Source organism: Colletotrichum abscissum (assembly GCF_030869225.1).
Source record: "Colletotrichum abscissum strain IMI 504890 chromosome Unknown Scaffold_16.1, whole genome shotgun sequence".
Classification (NCBI taxonomy): Eukaryota; Fungi; Ascomycota; class Sordariomycetes; order Glomerellales; family Glomerellaceae; genus Colletotrichum; species Colletotrichum abscissum.
The window spans coordinates 852,736-869,607 of record NW_026850054.1 but is presented as its reverse complement, the minus strand read 5'-3'; the positions used below and the strand labels follow the sequence as shown (position 1 = coordinate 869,607).

The 16,872-nt window shown below is 53.7% G+C and overlaps 4 protein-coding genes across 4 annotated transcripts; 2 read left to right on the top strand and 2 right to left on the bottom strand.

Annotated features, from left to right (window-relative positions):
• Positions 1-926: 926 nt before the first annotated feature.
• On the top strand, positions 927-3,263 carry CABS01_07621 (uncharacterized protein; the record flags this gene model as incomplete). Its single annotated transcript, XM_060540983.1, has 3 exons — positions 927-1,524; positions 1,584-1,670; positions 1,726-3,263. The coding sequence occupies 3 exons, from the start codon at positions 927-929 to the stop codon at positions 3,261-3,263; spliced, it is 2,223 nt and encodes a 740-aa protein (XP_060403151.1).
• A 1,938-nt stretch (positions 3,264-5,201) lies between these two features.
• CABS01_07620 (uncharacterized protein) lies at positions 5,202-5,468 on the bottom strand (the record flags this gene model as incomplete). The annotated part of the gene is made up of 1 exon (XM_060540982.1): positions 5,202-5,468. One exon carries the CDS (start codon positions 5,466-5,468, stop codon positions 5,202-5,204), a length of 267 nt encoding a protein of 88 aa, XP_060403150.1.
• A 1,421-nt stretch (positions 5,469-6,889) lies between these two features.
• Positions 6,890-9,523, bottom strand: CABS01_07619 (uncharacterized protein; the record flags this gene model as incomplete). The annotated part of the gene is made up of 5 exons (XM_060540981.1): positions 6,890-7,300; positions 7,384-8,514; positions 8,614-8,692; positions 8,941-9,162; positions 9,435-9,523. The coding sequence occupies 5 exons, from the start codon at positions 9,521-9,523 to the stop codon at positions 6,890-6,892; spliced, it is 1,932 nt and encodes a 643-aa protein (XP_060403149.1).
• Positions 9,524-11,159: 1,636 nt separating this feature from the next.
• On the top strand, positions 11,160-15,043 carry CABS01_07618 (uncharacterized protein; the record flags this gene model as incomplete). Its single annotated transcript, XM_060540980.1, has 2 exons — positions 11,160-14,676; positions 14,730-15,043. 2 exons carry the CDS (start codon positions 11,160-11,162, stop codon positions 15,041-15,043), a joined length of 3,831 nt encoding a protein of 1,276 aa, XP_060403148.1.
• Between the last annotated feature and the right edge of the window lie 1,829 nt (positions 15,044-16,872).

Below are 16,872 nucleotides of genomic sequence, written 5' to 3'. Positions count from 1 at the left end.
GAGCATCAAAACCCCGGCTGTCGTCTTGGCACAAGTCGGTGCGACGTGAGACCTCACCACCACTTCGCTGCTCACCTCACATCCCACACCGTCCTTATCCGCCCGTGTTCACCCATGTTCGCCCATCCATCGTGTGGGTACTATGTATTCGTACGGAGGCTACTGGCAGGCAGACAGTCTTGTTTCCCATGCTCCGTATGAAGTATCCGTACCCCCATCCCATGGACCATTCATTCTCGCACCTTGCTTGAGGGGAGCTACCCAATGTGCTAGGGGGCCTTAGTGCGTATGGGAGAAACATCGATTCTCTGCATGTCTTCCCTCATTCACCTCGAGACCCTGTCGCCGTCCCGACTTCCCACCCACTAGGAGCGCAGCTATCTGCAGATATGTATATGCATATCCCGCCCCTCGAAGCGGCTGGCCCCATATCCTGTCGTCCAACGACCCTCTTTCTTTTCCCACTTCGTCTCGACGACAAGCTGGTTCCCAAATAAGACCCAGCGATCATCTCTCCACCCCATCTCAGCCCCTCCATTCCACGTCGGCTTTCCCAGTGATCAGCCTTTCCCTTCTTCTTGAGCGGACCGCAACGGTCTTGATCTTCAGAAGACTCCTCGCCCGCTTCCCTGTCTCATGTATCTTGACATTGGTCACTCGTCCTTGAGAGAGATATCATTTGACTGCCGTCCTTTCTTTTCCTCCCGGCTCGACCTCACACACCGTTCGACATCCCGTACCTCTCACCAGAATCAACGATTGATCGACAACTCAGGCCGTCCATATTCTATCCCGTCGCCACCGCACCAGCATTCCACCTTCGACGCATCGCTTTAACAACTGGCCACCAGAATCTCACCGGTTTTGAATATTTCGTGTTGGCATGGTCTCGCTAGTGACGAGCCATGGATTCTACCTCTCTCTCAATGGTTTCGGACGACGGGGATCTCTCATGGTCGGACCACCACAGTAACTCTTCAGACGACAACATGCAAGACGACATGCTGCTTCCACACCAACCAACCTCCCAAACGGCAGCGGCCTGGATGGCCTCGACCAGCATTCCTCACTCTCTCTCCGGGCAGCTGTCTCCCGTCAGCGCCGCCGTAGATATTCCCCATTTAGAGCCGTCCGGCGACCCGACAATCGTACACTCCGCATCCTCGTCCTGCACCGATTCCTGGAGCACTGGCCACGCCGATACGTGCGATGGAGACGATGCTGACAACGACATTGTATGGGAACAGGAGTCGGACGACACTTTTGCCATCATACCTAAAATAGAACCCACGGACGACGACGATCTAAAGCTGGGCGATGTTAAGGAGGCCCCATTAGCGCAAACTGGAACTACCTTGGTCTCGGCCACAAACTCACTGAAGCAGAAGCGACCCCGAGGAAGACCACGCAAGCATCCTGTAGCATCCATCATCAACCAGAGTAAGGTGACCAAGGGTCGATCCAAGACGGGCTGCATTACCTGTCGGAGACGGAAGAAGAAGTGTGACGAGGCGAAGCCGAGATGTAAGTGTCACTGCCGTATCACTCACTGCTTGGGACTTTTTTCCCTGACATGTGAGCAGGTATGAATTGCGAGAAGAATGCTGTTGTCTGCGAGGGCTATCATGAGAAGAAGCTATGGAGAAGCGGCAAAGAAAAGGCAACAATTGGTAAGTGCTTGCTTATGAATCCAGCAAATATGTTGATGGTCTAACTCGGAAGAAGATCACGTTGGGGATGAGGAGTCGCTCGTTTTCACCATGCAACCTCTTTTCAACGGCGTCGACACGATCGAGGACAAGATATTCTGGAGACACTACGGCGTCCACCTCAGCAACGTTCTGACTGTTGAGGGAGAAGCCAAGAATGCCTTTAAGGATATTATTCTTCCTTTGGCAAACCTTCACCAGGGCGTGATGCACTCGATCCTGGCCATGAGTAGCAAACACATCGACTTTGATACACCGTACGGCGCCAAGTTACTCGAGAGAAATCCGACAACCACCCTGGAAGCGCTACAGGCCCGGTCAGCATATCACGAGGAACAAGCGATGAAGACTCTGTACGCCGACATGAACCGTTCGGCGGAGGAGGACATTGATGATCGCGAAACAATCTTGTCGGCTCGCTACGCCCAAATCCTTTGCCTCCTGGTCACCACGCTGATTGAAGGTGAATCTCATGGAGCGCATCGTGTTCACCTGAGCGGATACAAGCAATTGATCCAAGAGAGCCCTCCAGAGGATCCTGTCTTCCTGGCCTTCATCAGCGAATTCTTCCAGTACCATATTTACGCGGACGAACTCCTCTGGCATCCCGCGCCCAACCGTCCACGCTTGGCTTCCGAAGACTGGAGCCCCCTGGTTCCGTTGGACTCGCCTCGTCTTCTGGGTGTTGCTGATGGCCTGTTTCAACATCTCTGCCAAATCACCACAATCCGAAACGTCATCCGGGATAACATTTACAGACGCGCCGAGACTGTCGTGACGTATCACGTTCTGTACCGAGCGCAGGAGATTCAAGAGGCTATTGAGCAATGGATGCCTCTTTGGCCACCAGGTGATAGCCGTCACAGAGTTGGGCTGGTTTACAAACACATGATGTTCCTGCATCTCTTCCGCACAATCTACCCTCCTACCTCTCCAGAGAGACGGCCCTCCGTCTACTCTATAGCTACATCTGTCGCCACCTCAACCTCGTCGTCTTCCTCCCGCCGGCATTCGCAAATTTCTAGGCCGTCTACGGCCACGAGCTGCGCCTCGTCTCCCGGCCTGAGGCCCAGCATGGGTTCTGGGTTCCCCTCTTCGATGCAGCTCAAACGGGAGCCAAACTCTCGAGGACCGTCCAGGACGAGCTCGATGCATGAGTCCGATGCCGGGTCCTCTAGCTGCGCTGTGATTGATGAACAACGCCCAGCCTCTCCACCGCCGGTTCGCCGCCCGCAGCAGCATGACAATCGCATCACTGCTGCGGTGGACGAGTCTCTATCGATCATGGAAGGATTCAAGCCATCGGACCCAGCTCTTACCCTTTTGCTGATGCCGAGTCTGGTCATTGGTACTACATGCTTCGACCCCACACAGCAAGAGCGACTTCGAGGCATCATCCGGTCGGTCCGGGGCTACACTGGTCTTCGCAACTGCGATAGAGTCCTCGAGGTCCTGGAAGAAGTCTGGCACCTCATGGAGTGTGGCGAGTGGATTGCTGTCTGGGACTGGCAGAGCGTTGCCAGACGCCTAGGACTTGATTTCTTGTGCACCTGAACTACATTAGCCAGTTCACGGCGGATGGCGCCTATCCATCCGCGCTGTTCTTGTACTCGCCAGATGCTCTTCTCACCATCTTCTTTATTGCCTTCATCCCGGTATACCCGCGCGTTGTATTCTTTCTTCCCTCGTCCTTTCTCTCTCTCACTCACACTCTTCTCTTTTCCTCATCGGGTCGGCACTACTGTGGTCGGAGTTACTGGGTGAAGCATGTCATGGGGGAGCGACATCATGTACAGGGGCCACTTGCATTCCGGCTTCGAACGACGCCATGGGATTGGGATGGGCAACGGGAGGGCGGAGCGATTGATGAACCTTGGCATCCTAGACAACAAGACGGGATGGCAGTCGGGAAATTGCTAGCTTGTCATCGCGTTGATCCTTTTTTTCTTTCCTCCCTACTCTCCGCACGGCGGCGTTTCCTTTTCTTGTATTTTTGAGGGTCGGCTGCCAGTCTTTTTTTCCCCCTATATTTTCTTCTTCTCTCTTGCGGTTTCGTATTGGCTTTTTGGGTTAATGGGACAGACAAGGAAACTGTCTGGATCTGGGCGGCTCGGACTCTGTTCCGATTTGAAATTTATCGCAACAACTGTTATGCTCGTTTGGACGGCTTCCCCCGGAATTTGGCTCCAGGGAAAGTCGGTGGCGATGCATGCAAGTACTATACGAGCCAGTATTATCATGGCACTGGAGGAGTATGGTCGCAACACAATACAATCTGCGCTGGTTGCGCCTCTCCTCACTCTTTTACAATTGCCTCTCGCCTCGCATTGTGTGTCCCATGCCTGTTGCCAGCCTTACAGTACAGAGGTATGGTATTTCGTTGATTAGACGCATGAGATGGAGCAGCGGCGTCATCCACTGCCGACGACTTTGAATGATCCGACATTCGCATCCGAAGCGTGGCCGTGGGTGCATGTTCGGACAAAAACGATGGGTTGTGCAGTGAAGATCCCTATTTGCCGACACGGCCGTGAGAGCCGAATGATCCCACCCACTCACTCTGGGGCCCATCCCTTTGCTCTACAGCTGGGTTCATGTACTCTCTACTTTTCATTGTACCTTGAATGATAACTAGAAGTAAGAGGGAGTCCAGATACAACGGACGCTGATCATCGCATCTGGAACCACTTCGGCCACTGCCTGGCCCGTCTCTCGAGTCTCGACTTTCTCTCTCCAGCGGTTCTAAAGACGGACATTGTCCTCCCGTTGGATGGGCGCCGGCGGTCGATGTGGATGGATCACGGACGAGAGGGACCGGGGTGTCGGGGTCAGGTTCAGGGTCAGGGTCGAGGTGTGTAGTGGGGGCGCCCGGGGGGCGTACGCGACTACTGTACGTCTGGATACGGGATAGTTGGAGACTTTGACTTGGAGTTGCTCTGAGATGCTGCAGGGAAACGGAGCTGCTGCTGCACAGCTGAGGACCAAGAAAGGTTTCAATCTTTGCCTTCAATCTGAGTCGGCAGTCTCACACTGGGCGAGAGGATACGCAGTACGGAGGAGGGTGAGGAGCTAACCTCGCCACAGCTTGCAGAGACCCCTCTTCCTCCAGGCAGGCCTCCAAGCTCTCTTCCTCAACTAGGTATTCTTCCTCCCCCCTGTTGATAGCCATCACTGGGGCACTGGCACGGTGCAGTTGGAGCTACGAGCGAGCGGTTCAGGGGACGCGATGGCGCGCAATCTACGGGACCAGGCCAGGGGAGCTTGGAGAGCCTAGAGGAGCGTTGTCACGTTGGAGAGATTTGGGGGCCCTTTCACTAATTCCCGTTTGTTCTTGGCCCAGGGTATTTATCTGTACGTCTGAGGCATGGACGGGGGGTTTTTTTGGTACTATGTGAGATAGCACTGATTGCTTTTTTCGTATACTTCCTCCGGAGTAGATTGATCTCGGCCGTTGATGCCTTTGGTTGACCTACCTTACCCACTGCTACAGTACTATCCAGGCAGCCCGGTAACTGTTATGCTCCGAGGGGGCAAAGTGCTCGCGGAGGACACCCATTTCGTAGACGTCGGATACTTCGGGCGGGAAAGGCTGCCGTGGTGCGTTGCTTGTCCCAGTTCATCCTCACCTTCCGCTGCAGCGTGTGTCCAGTCGAATATCGGATGATTTGTGGTGTTGCTGGTGGTGGTGGCGGTCCGCTGGAGACAGCGAAAGAGAGTGGTGCGACCGTTGGGAAAGTGGAGAGGCTCTCCGTAGTTCATTTTGCTCCCCTCCAGGGCCCCCCAGGAAGTCCCCGAGGAAGAGAAGGAGGATGGATCTAGTGGGAGCGTTGAAAGGGAAAGGGAGTGAGAGCAAACGCCGCTACAGGCTACGTAGAAAAAGGCCGGGTATGTCGCTGTCAACGTTGGACCAATCTACCGTGCCACCGTCCACGTCGCACAGAACCGTCGGCCGGTGTTTGAAGGGTATCCCCCGGGACGGCGCTTCGGGAAGGTCGGCGGCGCGCTGCGGGAGAGAAATGGCGCGGGGGTGCGATGGTGGTGGTTGGTGGTTGGTTGGTAACTTGGTACGTGCTTTTCATCTTCAAGGATTTGCTTTTTTTGCTTTTTTTCCATTTTCTTTCCTCCGCATCGCCTCATCTACCTTAACCCAGTTTCCTTTCTTTTTTCCTTACATCTGCAGAGTCTGAGGGTACTATCCCAACGTCTCGAATCCGAGACATGCAGAAACAACTTGGACCAACGAGATGCGGTAGGCAGTAGGTAGGTATTCGCGCCCAGTGACATCGCCTGGCGAGGTGGTGTCTTGAGATTCGACAAGGGATAGGCCTGGTCAGACCATCAAAAGTCGTGATGTCGTCGAGCATGGGGAGAGGGGGGAGGTCTCCACTCCAAGCGGCGTTATCTGATGGGCTGTTCATTGCTACATAAAGTACATTGTCGCGAGATTGAGCTGGAGCAGCGGTGCATACTACACCGTACAGGGCCCCGAGGTGCCGAGCCACGATGGCAACGAACGAACGATTGGTATCCACGGAATAGCAGAGTTTGGGCGTGCATTACAGCAAGGGTAGGTTTACATTGATGGCTACAAAAGTCATGGGATACAAAAGAAATCTTTCGAGCGGCTGCAATCTACAGTGCAATCGGCAATCGTACAGGGGGACAGGCGCAACTTGTCGCAATGTCCCTCTCCTCTCCCCGAGCCAAAGAGCCCAGGATCTATCCGCAAACGTGCTCTATCTTACAGGTTGGGGTCGTCGCATTCCCAGCCACGCATTATTGTGCCTGCGAACGCGCATGTCGCATCTGGATGGGCCACACATCCAACTCTCAGCTACTCCATTCGACGGACGACACGTAGCTGGCAAGCCGGTGTCATCCTGTTCGTCTCTTCAGGCTTCATCCCATATCGGCCGAGTCCATCGACCCAGTCGCATAATCGATCAGCGCCAGATCTTTGTCCGATCTAAGGGTCGCCCTCGAAGTTGATAGGTCGTGGTGGGCCATAGGATCGGACAATCAGATCTGAGCTCGCGTCACACTGTCCCATCACAGTCACTCGGTTTCGTCTCGTAAGGTAGCTCGGCGCTTGAATGTGGCAGCCTCGATGGTGGACTCCGTATCGCCATCGGGCTTTTGACGACCTGACCATACCAGACTCAGGCTCAGACGTACATGCCTCAATCTTCACCCTCAACAAGCTTGACGGTAACACCGTTCTTGCCGTCACGAGCAATCTGGTACTTGCCACCGAGGACAAGGTCCTTGGCGACAAGCTCGCGCGTGCGGCCAAGGGACTCAATGTCACCGATACGCTGGATCGTAGCCTCCAGATGATCCCGGAAGCCCTTCTCGGCGCAGATCTCTTGGAACGCGCGGTGCATCGGTACAGATGAGGCGCGGACCTCAGCATTGGCGGCGATACTAAACAGGTTGAGCCGGTCCATGTCACGTATGAAGTCGGCACGCGTCATGATTTGCTGCGCCTTGTGCATCGGGAACCTGGGCAGTACGTGACCCTTTTCGTCGTCATACAGCTCCATGTCTTCTTCCTCATCTACGAGGGCTTGAGCGAGAACCATAGCGCCGGCCTATCATTTCTTGTCAGTTCAGATCGTCCACTAGCGTTCCCATGCCAGCTTGCGACGATGCGGAAAGGGGGGTCGTTACGTACAGCCCACTTCTGCTGGTCCATCACATCGTCGTCCATCTCCGCGCCGAGAATCCAGCACTGGTTGAGGAACCATGTTTTCTCGACCTCACAGATGGATTTGCACGTAGCAATCATATCTCTGCTTTTAGCAACGCGGTTCAAGAACGAGAGGCGGCCGCCCACGAGGTCATATACCTCCTCAAGTCTCGTTGGGCTCAATTTCTCGTTAAAGTATTTCATGCGGTACTTTGCGAGAGCTGCGATGGCTTGGCGTTTGGGCAGGTCGCGCACCGACATGATCTCCATACGCGTAGCCAGTTGCTTGAATCGCTCGTATACCCAGTAGTCATCCGTGTTGAAGACCATCGTCACGAGGTTGGACGCCGCCCACTGTTCGGCACGTTGCTGAAGAAGTTCGATCAAGTCCTTGCCATCGTCATCGTCGCGGATCAGGTGCATCTGGTTGATGATGACAACCAGGGGCTTCTTTCGCGTTTCACGGTTGACCAGAGCAACTTTTTCAAGCTTGTTGAGGGCACGTTCGATATCCAACAGAGCCGTCGTGTCGCGAGGACCGCGTTCGCTGAAGTAACCGCCAATGTAGTCCTCATGGAACTCAAAGTCGAGGGCCTTGCCGAGGCGTATGCGCACAATTTCCAAGTCTGCGTGGGCCTCAAACATGGCCACGCCTTCGCCGTCGATTTTACGCATGGCCTCGATCAGCATGCTGCTCTTGCCGGTCCCCTTCTCGCCCATGAGCAAAAAATAGTGCCCAGCCTCTGACCCGTCGATAATTCTATCGACGCGTGCCTGCTCTGGCCGCTGCACCCACCGATCATCGGCCTCGGCGGAGGTTTGCGGCACTTCCTTCCCAATAGCGGCCAGCTCAAGAACGGGGTCACCAGGCGTGAAGGCGCGGGTCATCTTCTTCAGGACAATGCGCTTGTACGTCTTGTGGTAAGCATAGCCTGCCACTGCGAAGCCGACAGCAAGGACGAGAATGGAGGCGAACGACGTCGCGGCGGACTCGAGCATCTTCTTGGGAAGACTATCGCCGCCATCTTGGGCTCTAGGAGTGGTAGGTTCTGACTTTGAGCTTGATTGTGGTTGATCTAGGTTGAAGGTCAGCTCTTGTTGCAACGACAGGAGGATCTTTCACTGGAGATTCCTCTTCATTGGCCCAAAAGGCAAAGTCCGCTCTACTAGACAGTGCATTGGTGAGAGACGTTACAAGCAAGATGTGACAGCAACCGGTTCGCAGCCTGATTCGCTGTGGGAACCAGTCGAGATCTGATTTGCAGCATCTTGGCTTGCAGGATCGGGTCCTCGGCTACACAGAGATGTAGCATCCCTGTCCAAAACACTCAGAGGAAGCGGATATCTGGCGCCCAGCCTCGCGCAGCCGTGCCCCATTGGGCTTCTTGCAGGTGCCGCATCACATCCATCCCGCCAACATTGCATGGAGGAAGAAGATGAAGCTGCCACGCAGAGAGTGGAACCGCGCAGCGACGACAAGAAAGGATGGGGAACTTGGAGAGGTACACACGAAGAAATGAGAACGTACGCGCACCAACTCACCGGATCTTGCTGGCGGGTGTGTGGAGAAGCAGGCGGCGGCTGTCTTGATGTTGACGGTCGATGAAGGTGGTGGTGCCAATGCCGGTGCCGTCCTTGCCGGTGCTGACAGCGGCCCCCAAGAACTGTGGCCGAGGCGGCAGCCACGCGTTCCAACCCACCGGGTCGGAGAGGGGCGCAAGTGCGACAGCATACGCTGCCCACCCTTGCTCGCCAAAGCCATTGCTATATTATGTGATGAGCATCTGCAGGGCCTGCTGCGGCTCGATTCCGATGGCGACGGGTCGCTGAGAAGTCCTCGCCGAGTGAAAGAGAGCGTCTCGGAGCGGAGGGGGGGAAAGGCCGGCCGGCAGGTTCTGGCGGGCAGTAAATGTGGTGTAGAGAATTAAGCAAGGCACAGCGGAGAGTGCGAGATATTGTGTTTATGGAACAGACAACAGGGAAATTAAAGAGAGAAAGAAGAGAACAGGACAAAGAGTCAGTGTCGGTCAAGCCACAGGGGAAAAAACAGGAAACACAACACGTCGGTGCTACGAAAGGAGAGGACTCCGAGAGCTCCTGCTACATCTTTGGCCTTTCTTGGCATGGTTCTTGACCTTCTTTCCTTGGCAGTGGCCCCTGCCCAGCTGAGACGAACCCAACTGTGGCGCCCCTATTACATCACGTGATGGTACCACTCCCAAATGTGGCTGGTGCTTTCTTCACCTCACCTTAGGTAAGCAAATCAAGTTCCGGATAGGAAGTTCAGGTAGCTGTGAAGCCAACCATCACAACGACAGACCGTTGGCGAAGCTTCATCAAACCATTGCCTGCTGGAGCAAGACATCAGCAAATTATTCCACAAAGCCGAGCCTTACCTTTAGATTCTATCATATGTCTCATCAGTTTTCTCATGAATTCAAGACGTTAATCATGCCTTTCTCTTCATCCTATGGTCTATTGACTTACCTCATCTCGCTCGACTAATTAATGTACAGATAGATACTTACTCACATATCAGCAGTGCCGTAATATACTTCATCCACGAGACACACGAAGAATGGTGCTAGATTTACATAACTCGAATGACCTAAGGGTATTACTGTGATCTGCATGTCCTCCTCATCTAGGTTCAATCGTTACTTATTGTCTGATCAATTTCTCTACTAAAAGTTTTTTTGGAGTCTCCTTCCTTCTTTGCAACATGATAATTCCTGGTATTCAGTTATTAGGCTTAAAAGTGTAAACGAAGTAGTACTATTCCGAGTCAAGACAAATATCATGTCACACTCAAGACGAATCTACGCTTCGAGAGCTCAAAGCGTACATGTTGCATTGTACTACGTGGTCAGTTGAGCAGGTTTGTTTTTATACAGACCAATCCACCTCAGCTTTCACGTTGCCAATGTCCACAGACCAGATTTTCTCACCGATCATCTTCAATTCCTGAGGCAGGCCTGTGCGTTGAGTTCACCATCGTCCCTTCCCTCTCAGTTCCCCTCTGCCCGACGCGCCTGCCCATCACGCGCTTCACTGTTTATTTTCCCTCCCACAGCATTATTTCTATTCTGGCTTCTCTAACTCCCGTAGACACCACGCTTCTCACTTCCTCCCATTCATCCTCTTATACACCAACAACCTCATCTCTTGGTCCTCCGCCCCTCGCATTAGATATTGTCCTTCTACGAGCTTCAGCACTACTCCGCGATTGGCCATATTGGAAGGCTTTGTCTAGCCGCCTTTCTTTTGTTGTTGAGACCGAGAGAGTATGTCACCAATGTTCCGTCTTTTACCATATTCTCGAACACTGACTGATCTTGGTGCAGATTCTCCCTGCTCGACCAAAGTTTTGGGGCTTGAACAACGAGAATCCTGCTTGGATCACACTATCCCCTATCGGCTTCATTGTACCAGCTTTCCGACTTGCTTCGCTGCTTCTGTCCAATCCATCGATTATCTTACACAAAGCTCCTCCATTTGCCAGCTGTGCTCCAGCCTCCAGCGCAACAATGACTCCAAAACCAAAGAAAAGCAAGAGCTCGCAGCTTTCACGCTATCGATCAGATTCCGCTCACTCACTTGCACACACTGCGAACACTACTCTCCAGACTCCTCCTTCTACTCAGTCACAGCCCCGTCCATCGACTCCAGGAATCAATGAAGCTGATCGATCCACTCCGCTCTCGAGGCTCTTTCGACGTAACCGAACCAACACTTCACTCAATGCCGCTCACCAGCTAGCCATGGAAGCCCCCCCTTCCAAAATCGAGGGCAGCTCACCAGGACCAACTCCGGCCCCAGCCCCACCTCCGCCTCTTCCCACTCCCCTTCTGGCGGGATGCCCAGGCCGCGAGATTACGGGCGCAAAAACCAATGGCCGCGAATGGGCCTGCGACTTGGATGAGCCTCCTGTCTTGGGCTACTCTGAAGAACTGTCCAAGACTGACTTTGAAGAACACCCACTGGCCCATTATATCAAGCTGGAAAAGGGATGGGAGAAACACCAGCTTGCCATGTACGGCCTCATTCTGCCAGCCAAGGTCCAGAATGGCACCCCTATATATACTTGGGAAAGCGACTCTGAAGACGAAGAGGATATGGACAAGGCATTGGTGCTTTCGAAGGAGAAAGGACAACCCGTTAAGCCTTCCGCCCAAGTGGAGCGACCAAGAACGCCCTCGAACATCCTTCACAAAGTCAAGTCTTTTGCAAACTTCATTGCTACATCTGATGCAGAGAGGGATGTCCCCGAGCTCCCAACGCTCAAAGAACTACTCGACCAGTTCGGCCTACCCCCTGGAACCCCAACCGACACGGCGCCTCGGAGCTTTCTTCGTACGACCCGGTCCAGCAGCTCTCTGCGCCCAAAGACTCCCACTAGAGCTGTCCCTAGTGCTACCAAGCTACGCAGCAAGCGAAGCGCAGGAATCGAAAGATCCCAGATCTCCAACCCCATTGCTCCCGAGGAAATGAGACGGGTTGGATCTGATTTCAGCAAGGCGGTGGCTCGACGCGGCAGAAATATTTCCGGAGGCGAGCGAGATTCGCTCTACGCATCATCTTTGCGAAGCCCATCAAACTTGATATCCCCGTCCCTTTCGACGAGTGTCCCTCTCTATCTACTTCAGCCTCAACACCCTACCGTCTACTTTGGGCAGAACGAGGCCCCTCCCGAGTTTCGACATGCTCCGCCTCGTCTAGCTCCCATGGAGTACACTCGTCAATATTACATTGCCAAAGCCAAGGCAGAGAGGGAAGGAGTCGACTGCACAATTCGCAAGCCTGCTGTGGTCTGGGCTTGGACAGAAGACTTCAAGGAGTTCCTTTTGCTCCCGCAATTACCCGCAGGCCTTCAGAGAAACTTCTTGCCGGACGATGGCAAAGACTGCAAGTTTTCCAAGATGGGTCGGTCATCAAAGAACAAAGATGTTGGCAAAAGAAGGTCCTTCGTTCCTCTTCCTTTGGACCTTGGCCCTTCTACTCCACTCATGCCTGCTCACTTCCACAGCAACTCATACTCTTTCATCGGCTCTGACCACAATTATCGTTCATCTAGTGATGGATTCTTACTTGATCGTCCCGCAGCGGCCAGATATGAGAGTCTCGCGCAGTCAACAAGGTTGCTGCTCGATGACCCTTCCACCCCCCTGGCTGAAGAAGAGAAAGATTGCTTTGTTGGTGTTTGCCTTGATACCACCAGTGAGGCGAAGCCCTTATCTCGCCCCGGAATGATTCAGGCATCTCCTGTGGACAGAGCTTCTATCACTCCACTGCCCCTGCGCTTTGCTTCCCACCGAGCTTCCAGTGAAGCTCAGCCGACAGATGCGCTCACGGCTACCCTTCCTCACCCTCGCAATGCCGAACAGCTGCCCGCTAAAAGTCATCGTCGGGTCAGCGATTTCACGCAGGCTGCATCGAATGAAGTGGCTCCGCCCGATGCTTCTTTTCGAAGAACCACTGCACCTATGTCATTATCCACAACTAGTGTTGAAGGAAGCTTACCTGCACGTCGTGCACAAAGTGGAATGACAGAAGCGTCTCCGCCTTGCTATGGCTCTGCAACTTCTTATGAAAGATATCGCCAGCAGTTTACATTGACAGCCACGGGTTACAGAGACGAAAACAATGTATCGCCTCTCAGTTTTGAGCATTTACATGAAATACCTTTTACTGGAAACGTGTCCCCTTTGAGCAACTCTCCGGCATCTGCACAGACTGAGGTCTTTGTGCCAATGGTCACGCGGAGACAGGAGACTCAACAGACTTTGGACGACGCTCTGACACCAGTGGTTGAAGATGAGACATTTCACCAAAGCATCTCAGATGATGCAGCTGATATTGCAGACACTTCTTCCATTTACTCACAGGATAGTGCTGTCACTGCAGTTCACCATCCTTTGACTGGATGTCGCCCTTCTTCTACGGACTTGATGTTGCTGGCGCCTACGACCAGTGAGCTTGAGAATGGAGAGGGTTTGACCCCGCGCCAACCAGAGAACCTTCCTTCCCATGTCGCTCACTCTCAGGAAAGAGCTTCACGTCGCTCACCTGGCCTCGAAGCTACCTCATACGTTCCAAGCTCGGAGACTGCCCAGTCTCATCTCGTTCACGAGGAAACTGATGATAGTGCTGATCACAGATACTCCGAAGCTCCATCCAGTTCAATCAGCAACTTCTCATCGCAAGCGACTGGATCTGCCGTGGACCGTCACGATCGCTACTCGACTGCATCTCATGTGAGTACAGCCACATCTGTGTCGACAGCCGCCTCTTTTCGACTTCCCATTCAAGGCACTCCTGCAAGCCTGGAAAGCGACTATGCCAAGGTCAGCAGCAAGTATGCACGCCATGTGGCTACCGAGATCTCGGCTCCGGAAGCTTCTTCAAGAATCTCCAGCATGCGGGCCCAAGATCCTCTCCCGCCCTCCCGAAGCTCTGTCACCAGGAACCTATCGTCTTCCCCTCACATTCCTTCCTCAGTAACCTCAGCCGACACTGCCGCATACTACCGCCAGAAGCGCCTTCCCAAACGACCAGAGCCGGCTCAAAAAGACCCTGTTACCGAGGCCATTGAGTCCTCTCGCAACTCGGAGCTTCCATCTCTCCACGTCAGAAGACGCAGGGCTGTCCCGAGCCTCCCTCAAATTTCGGCATCCCAGGCATACCCGAAGCCGCTGAGGCTCAGCACGATGAAGAGCCCCAGTCCAGCTCCTACGGCGTCAAGCGCCGACCGCGCAGCATCCGCTGCCAGCACTGGAACCGTCGCTCGTTCAACTTCGAGACTCATCACGGATATCGGAAACGAGTTGAACCGCGAGATGGAAGAGGTCTTGTCGCCTCGCTCCGCTGCCATGGCTCACCGCCCGCTGACGCCGAAGAAGGAAGTCGACGTCGATACGCCTACTCGTCGCCCTCGCCAAGTTCAGTCAATGAAGGCGATTCCTTTCAACGCGCCTCCTCTTCCGGCGCCTAACAAGCCGCTTCCTTCGATCCCGAAGCCCAAGACGCCGAAGCCCCAGCCGAAGAGTGAGGCTCCTGACTCTGCCTTCATCGACGTGGACTTTGGTCCTGGTCCTGCCAAGTCTTACGTTCCCGCTCGACCGCCGCCGCCCATCCCGGTCCTGAAGCCGATTGACACCACTTCGCCGTCTGCTTTTGACACGACTTTCGACCCTTACGTCACTCGAGCCGACTTCTCTATCAAAAGAGACCGCACAGTTCGTCCCGCAGCGTCCATGGCGGCGATGTCTCCTCGTCCCAGTAAGTTTATCCACGGCCTCAACGTCGAACTGAATACTGACAGGAAGTCGCAGCACCTTTGGTCGATCAGCGCCAGCAGTGTGTCAATCAGCCGACAAGCTCTGCTTATGCTCCAAGATCAGCCAACGCCCCTTCCCGATTCTTGGGTAAGATGGCGTCGATGGCTGAGCTCAAGAATGGTAGAAGAGACACGATCTCGAGTCGTTCGACGGACAGCGACGACGCCGTGGGAATGAGAACTTTCCTTAGTGAGGATAGTGCTGCTTCTTCCGCGTCCTCATCGACCAGAGACAAGGCCACGTCGGGCTCGAAGCGGAAGTTCTTGAGTAACTTGTTCAAAAGAAATCGCAAGGATGGCGAGAACTAAGTGTTTGGTATGGGAGGAGTGTGAGGATTAGGGGAGAACAAGGTCTGGAAAGGGATGTTCACAGACGGAACTGTGTGATACGTATCTGTACAATTATGACGAGAAATGATGGCCTGAGGATTGGGGATTATGTATAATGGCATGGCTCGTGCAGTTCTCACTAGGAGAAGTGCGACTTGACGCATGGCAGAAATCATCAATGTGTTACTCGGCGTCCTAGTTTTTCCTCTACTGTGGTCCATTTCTCAAGCAGACAAGTGCAGGAGAATAGAGTCTCTCGCGATACCGCCAGTAAAAGAATGAAGGATATAGAAGAGCGACGTGTTTTAGAATGTGATACGAGGGTTTGCGTAACAGGATACGCTGTACGGGTGATGAGCCGACATCATTATTCTTGATGTTCAGGATGAGGCAAGCCATGCCGGATCGGCTCTTTGAGTGGTACACTGGTCTCGGGTGGGAATTATGTCATCCGGGCCCGGCGTCCAGGTCATGGGGATGGATCCTCCCGATCGCTCTGTCCGGGCCGGTAGGTGGAGACGAGAATCCCCTGACCGGGGTCCTTGGTTGCTCTAAGTTGCAACGCCTTAGGGCGAGTGCGGATATCAAGGTTCAGACTTCACATTGCACCGTTGAACTCTTTGAGAGTTGTCTCTCATGTCGCCAACGTCTTATCGTCGCTAACGGCGAAAACGAAAAGAAAGAGGTGATGAGTTGACCACCCCGCGTGGCCGCGACGCAGCCCAACGTCTTCTCACAAGCTACCACCGACGTTGCGTGGACTGACGACGTGGCGGACCACGCAGAGTCGACGCGGCTGGAACACTTTTGCTGCGCGGCTAGAGTATATATAGCCCGGTCCCCGAGATTGTTGAATTCCACCCATTCGCATTGTTTTCGTTTTTTTTGTTGATGCATCCTGTGGCACCAAAATAGCGGGCAAAGAGGCTGATGGAATGTTGCTTGCGGGTATTGTGCAGACCCGGGTCGCCGGAACGGGAACGGAGCCATCACTAATTCCTTTTTCAGTCTCCTGTGCTGTGCTAAATCTGAACCCAGCACGCAGTCTCCGTGAAAATGCTACCTACTATATGGCGATTTCGCTATTATCCAGCCGGTGGGAGGATTTGGAGAAACCGAAAGAGAGAAAACAGAGGCAGGGAAGCTCCCTGTGGCTAGTATGATTGGACCACCCGAAAGAACTGGGGATCTGCCATTGCAATTAAAGGCTATTTTCAACACGGCAAAGGCTATTATAGTAAAACCACTTAATCGTCGACACCAGGCACAGGAGGGTCTTCATGGGGGGGCTTTGCAGCATCGCGCCTCTTTTTTCTCTGGAATGCGCGCGCAACCCAAGACAATCGAGTGGCGGCTCAAATTACGCACGCAGGACCCAGACAGACATGTTTGTTTTCTCTGCACCGGAGCTCACGTTGAATCTCCGACGGCAGGTTTCCCTCCTTTGCTGACCTGACTTGCGGGCGAATGCGACCTCCCCAAATTGAAGAGAAAAAAAGTCTCCAAAAAACAAACTTCTTTGATGCGAAATTTCCCACCACCGCACGGGCGATTGGAGATGCGCCAATGTTTGCCAAGGGGGGAGAGCGAGAAACGGGAGGCCCGGACTGCAAGCCTCCGCGCCGGACGGAAACTGAATAAGTTGGGCAGATGTCCCCCATGGCGGAGCTTGTCACACACAGTTAGGCGCTTTGCTTGAATGCTTTTCTCTTTCAAAGTGTTTGCTTCTTCTCATTCATTCAGTCATTCATTCCTTTCGCCAGACGCTCATTCTAGATCATAACCACTCAACCCATAGACACTCATTG